The sequence below is a fragment of the Mandrillus leucophaeus genome, unplaced genomic scaffold (assembly GCF_000951045.1).
Source record: "Mandrillus leucophaeus isolate KB7577 unplaced genomic scaffold, Mleu.le_1.0 Scaffold24, whole genome shotgun sequence".
Classification (NCBI taxonomy): Eukaryota; Metazoa; Chordata; class Mammalia; order Primates; family Cercopithecidae; genus Mandrillus; species Mandrillus leucophaeus.
In genome coordinates, this window is record NW_012102476.1 from 2,922,061 (window position 1) to 2,926,570 (window position 4,510).

At 52.9% G+C, this 4,510-nt stretch overlaps 2 protein-coding genes across 3 annotated transcripts in view; one reads left to right on the forward strand and one right to left on the reverse strand.

The window, feature by feature from the left end:
• Positions 1-2,004, reverse strand: part of SEPT1 (septin 1) — a 4,860-nt gene extending 2,856 nt beyond the window's left edge. Inside the window, exons 1-7 of the mRNA XM_011982546.1 lie at positions 1,941-2,004; positions 1,724-1,797; positions 1,473-1,563; positions 1,290-1,376; positions 958-1,081; positions 526-660; positions 314-431 (exon numbers count right to left, since the gene is read on the reverse strand). Of these exons, the coding sequence (XP_011837936.1) occupies positions 314-431; positions 526-660; positions 958-1,081; positions 1,290-1,376; positions 1,473-1,563; positions 1,724-1,797; positions 1,941-2,004 (693 nt within the window). The remainder of the gene's footprint in view (positions 1-313; positions 432-525; positions 661-957; positions 1,082-1,289; positions 1,377-1,472; positions 1,564-1,723; positions 1,798-1,940) is intronic.
• ZNF48 (zinc finger protein 48) overlaps positions 1-4,510 on the forward strand; it is a 19,510-nt gene that overhangs the window by 2,836 nt on the left and 12,164 nt on the right. The gene's annotated exons all lie outside the window — the stretch shown is intronic.

Here is a 4,510-nt window from a genome sequence, read left to right on the forward strand (position 1 = left end):
TCAGGAGATCGAGACCATCCTGGCTAACATGGTAAAACCCCGTCTCTACTAAAAAATACAAAAAACTAGCCGGGCGCGGTGGCGGGCGCCTGTAGTCCCAGCTACTCAGGAGGCTGAGTCAGGAGAATGGTGAAAACCTGGGAGGCGGAGCTTGCAGTGAGCCGAGATCACGCCACTGCACTCCAGCCTGGGCGACACAGCGAGACTCCGTCTCAAAAAAAAAAAAAAAAAAAAAAAATAAGATCAAAGAAGTCTAAGCTGAAATCAGGTTTGGCCTCACTTGGGGTCAAAGGCCAGAGGTCATCACTCACACCTTCTGCTTGAGGGCCTGGGTTTCCTGGGGCATCAGGGCATCCGCTTTGCCAATGACTGGGATGATGTTGACTTTCTCGTGTACCGCCCGAAGGAAGGCCACATCTAGGGGCCGGAGCCTGCACCCAGGGATTGGTTAGTGCCCAGCCTCAGGGGGCAGAGACCCCCCAGCCCTCCCTAAATGCCCCAGCCCCCAGGATCCCCCCACCAGACCCCCGGCCAAAGGGTGAGATGAAGTAGAGGCAGCAATGGACGCGGGAGTCCTGGATGTTCTTCCGGTTCAGGCCACTCTCATCCCTAAGGTACTGCTCAAACTGCTCCTCGATGAATTTCACCACGGGAAGCCAGCTGGGTGTGGGAAGAGGATGTGAGGTCAGAGATCAAAGGCCAGAGGGCAGGGGGCGAGGCTAGCCAGGACTGTGGGAGTAGAACATCATTTCTTTGGCTCCCTCCAAAGACATTAAAGGGAACTGGTGGGGGCCTAGGCAAGTCATCAAGAAGCACAGAGACCCAGTGACCCTCTAAAACAGACACAACCTTTTGGAATAGGGAGCCAGCACAAACCAGCCCTGTAACTGACCCGTTGGTCTTCAGGGAGTCGCCACTGTGAGAGGCTGAGCCTCTGTCCCCTTCCCTCTTCCTCACCAGTCAGAGCAGTCCACTGAGTCCCCAAAGCCAGGCGTGTCCACAAGGGTTAGCTTCACTTTCACACCTCCTTCCTCGATCTCCACACCCCGGCGCTCAATGGCCAGGGTCTGTGTCAAGCGAGCTGTGGGAGGGGGGAGAGGTCAGGGATCCAGGGAGGCTCTGAGGCAAGATTAATTTCCTTTGTTAATATCACAGTTGCCTGCACCCATTTTCCAGGGGAGGAAAGTCTCAGAAAAAAGTAGTCAACTACCTGAGTCCCCAGATGGAAAAGACTAGGGTGTAACCTGGGGACAGGGGCCACTGCCTGGGGAGGGTGGGGAGGGTCTTACCACTGGCCTCTGGCACCTGGCGATCCTCATAGAGGTTGGTGAGGAAGAGGCTGTTGATGAGGGTGGATTTCCCTAGGCCTGACTCCCCTGTGGACAGAACAGGCCCAGCTGGTCAGGGGAGGGGACAACCAGGGTCTCCTAAGGGCATCCTCTCTGCAGTTCCCTCTCCAAAACCCCCCAGACCTGCCACCATTAGTGTGAAGTCAAACCCCTTCTTGACAGACTTGCGGTGCAGCTGGTTGGGGAGGGCAGCAAAACCCACGTACTCCTTGTCCTGTGGATGGGGGTGGACAATATGAGGCTGCTGGCAATGGCAGGCAGGGTCCCCAGGATCATTTGAGTTCCTGGGCTAGGAAGAGTCAGTGGGGTCTGGGGACCCTAGGCATAGGGGGCTGGGGGCCGAGATGCCTGGGTTTCTGGGCATAAGGACTCACCATGACTCCGCCAGCCATCACTGCACCTGCCGTCTCTCCCCACTTCCTCTGGTGGGGCAGGAAGCTGAGTGCGGCTAACGAGTGGGCGGGCAGAAGAGGCAGCTGAGATGCTCAAACTGGCCCATTCCCAGAGAGGTGGGGAAGGCCAAGGCCAAGAATACCTGGGGTTATCACCTCCTGGACCCCTTTGCCCATCACCCCTCTATGCACCTTCAACCCCTCCATCTTTCACACATCTGGATTCCAAGTCCCACTGTAACTCCATTATCATGGTGAGACATGGGGTATGTGCAGAGAGGAAGGAAGCGGCTCCCTTTGTTAGCAAGTGAGATGAAGGTTTTGATAAGCTGATTAAAAACCAGTTCCCAGGACAGGCAAGGTGGCTCACGCCTATAATCTCGGCACTTTGGGAGGCAGAGGAGGGAGGACTGCTTGAGCCAAGGAGCTCAAGACCACCCTGGGCAACAGAGGGATGTGCCCCTCTACCATCTCTACAAAAACTTTAAAAATTAGCCAGGCATGATGGTACAATCCTGTAGTCCCAGCTACTGGGGAGACTGAGGTGGGAGGATTGCATGTGCCCAGGAGATCAAGACTGCAGTGAGCTGTGATCACACCACTACACTCCAGCCTGAGCAACACAGCAAGACCCTGTTTCAAAAAAAGAAAAAGAAAAAAATTCTCATGGTTTAAGTGGACCAGAAGCCATGATGGGATTGGGAGTGGGTAAGGCCATCCATTTTCCAGCTAAGACAATGGATTCATAAAAGGACTCCAGGTCTTTGGAAACCACTGCCGGAGAGATTTTCCTTCAGAATCCTGGCCAAGGAACTCCGCTGCTCGAAATCCTTTAGGAACTCCCCAGTAACTCAGAGTCAAGTCTGAATTCTGGCCTGACTGCCAAAGCCTCCTTCAGCTGGCCTCATCACCCCATCTCTCACTCTTCCAAACATCCTTGGCTCTCTACCCACATTGAGCTTTTCCTTTTTCCGAATCAGTTAAACTCTTCCTCATCCTTCAAGTGTTTCTTTCCAAGGGCTCTGCCTCTATGCAATCTCCCCACCTACCATAGGCAGGGTTACTATTCCTTCTTCAGATTCCCAGCACCAGGCTGGGCATGGTGGCTCATGCCTGTAATCCCAGCTCTTTGGGAGGCCGAGGTGGGTGGATCACTTGAGGTCAGGAGTTCAAGACCAGCCTGGCCAACATGGCGAGACCCTGTCTAGCAAAATACAAAAATTAGCAAGGCGTGGTGGTGTGTGCCTATAATTCCAACTACTTGGGAATCTGAGGCAAGAAAATTGCTCGAACCCAGGACATGGAGGTTGCAGTGAGCCGAGATTACACCGCTACACTCCATCCTGGACAACAGAGCAAGACCCTATCTCAAACAAACAAGCAAACAAATCTACCCCAGGACGGGTACGGTGGTTCACACCTGTTATCCCGGCACTTTGGGAGGCCGAGTTGGGCAGATCACGAGGTCAAGAGATCGTGACCATCCTGGCCAACATAGTGAAACTCCATCTCTACTAAAAATACAAACAATTAGCTGGGCATGGTGGCGTGTGCCTGTAGTCCCAGCTACTCAGGAGGCTAAGGCAGGAGAATTGCTTGAACCCAGGAGGTGGAGGTTGCAGTGAGCCAAGATCACGCCACTGCACTCCAGCCTGGTTACAGAGCAAGACTCCGTCTCAAAAAACAAAAACAAACAAAAATGCTACTTAATACCATCTAGGGACTGTTAAGAATCTGGAAAGGGTAGCTGGGCGCAGTGGCTCACGCCTGTAATTCCAGCACTTTGGGAGGCCAGGGCAGGCAGATCACTTGAGTTCAGGAGTTGGAGACCAGCCTGGCCAACATGGTGAAACCCCCGTCTCTACTAAGAATACAAAAATTAGCCAGGTGTGGTGGTGCGTGCCTGTAATCACAGCTACTAGGGAGGCTGAGGCAGGAGAATTGCTAGAACCTGAGAGGCGTAGGTTGCAGTGAGCCAAGATCCTGCCACTGCACTCCAGCCTGGGCGACAGGGCAAGACTCCATCTCAAAAAAATAAATAAATAGGCCAGGCGTGGTGGCTCATGCCTGTAATCCCAGCACTTTGGGAGGCAAAGTCGGGCAGATCACCTGTGGTCAGGAGTTCAAGACCAGCCTGACCGACATGGAGAAACCCTGACTCTACTAAAAATACAAAACTAGTCGGGCGTGGTGGCGCATGCCTGTAATCCCAGCTACACGAGAGCTGAAGCAGAAGAATCACTTGAACCTGGGAGGCGGAGGTCGTAGTGAGCCGAGATCGTGCCATCGCACTCCAATCTGGGTGACAAGAGCAAAACTCTTTCTCAAATAATAAATAAATAAATAAATAAATAAATAAATAAATAAATAAATAAGCAAGCAAAGGGCAGGGATCATGTTACCTCTCAGCACTCCACCACCGGCCTTCCTCCTGCATCTCTCACCAGGCTGAGCATCTCTATGGTCTTAGTTAAAATTCTGAACTCAGCAGGACATGGTGGTTCACACCTGTAATCACAGGATTTGGGGAGGCCAAGGCAGGCAGATCAGGAGGTCAGGAGATCGAGACCATGCTGGCCAACATGGTGAAACCCCGTTTCTACTAAAATACAAAAATTAGCTGGGTGTGGTGGCACATGCCTGTAATCCCAGCTACTCAGGAGACTGAGGCACAAGAATCACTTGAACCCAGGAGGCGCAGGTTGCAGTGAGCCAAGATCACACCACTGCACTCCAGCCTGGCGACAGAGCAAGACTCTGCCTCAAAAA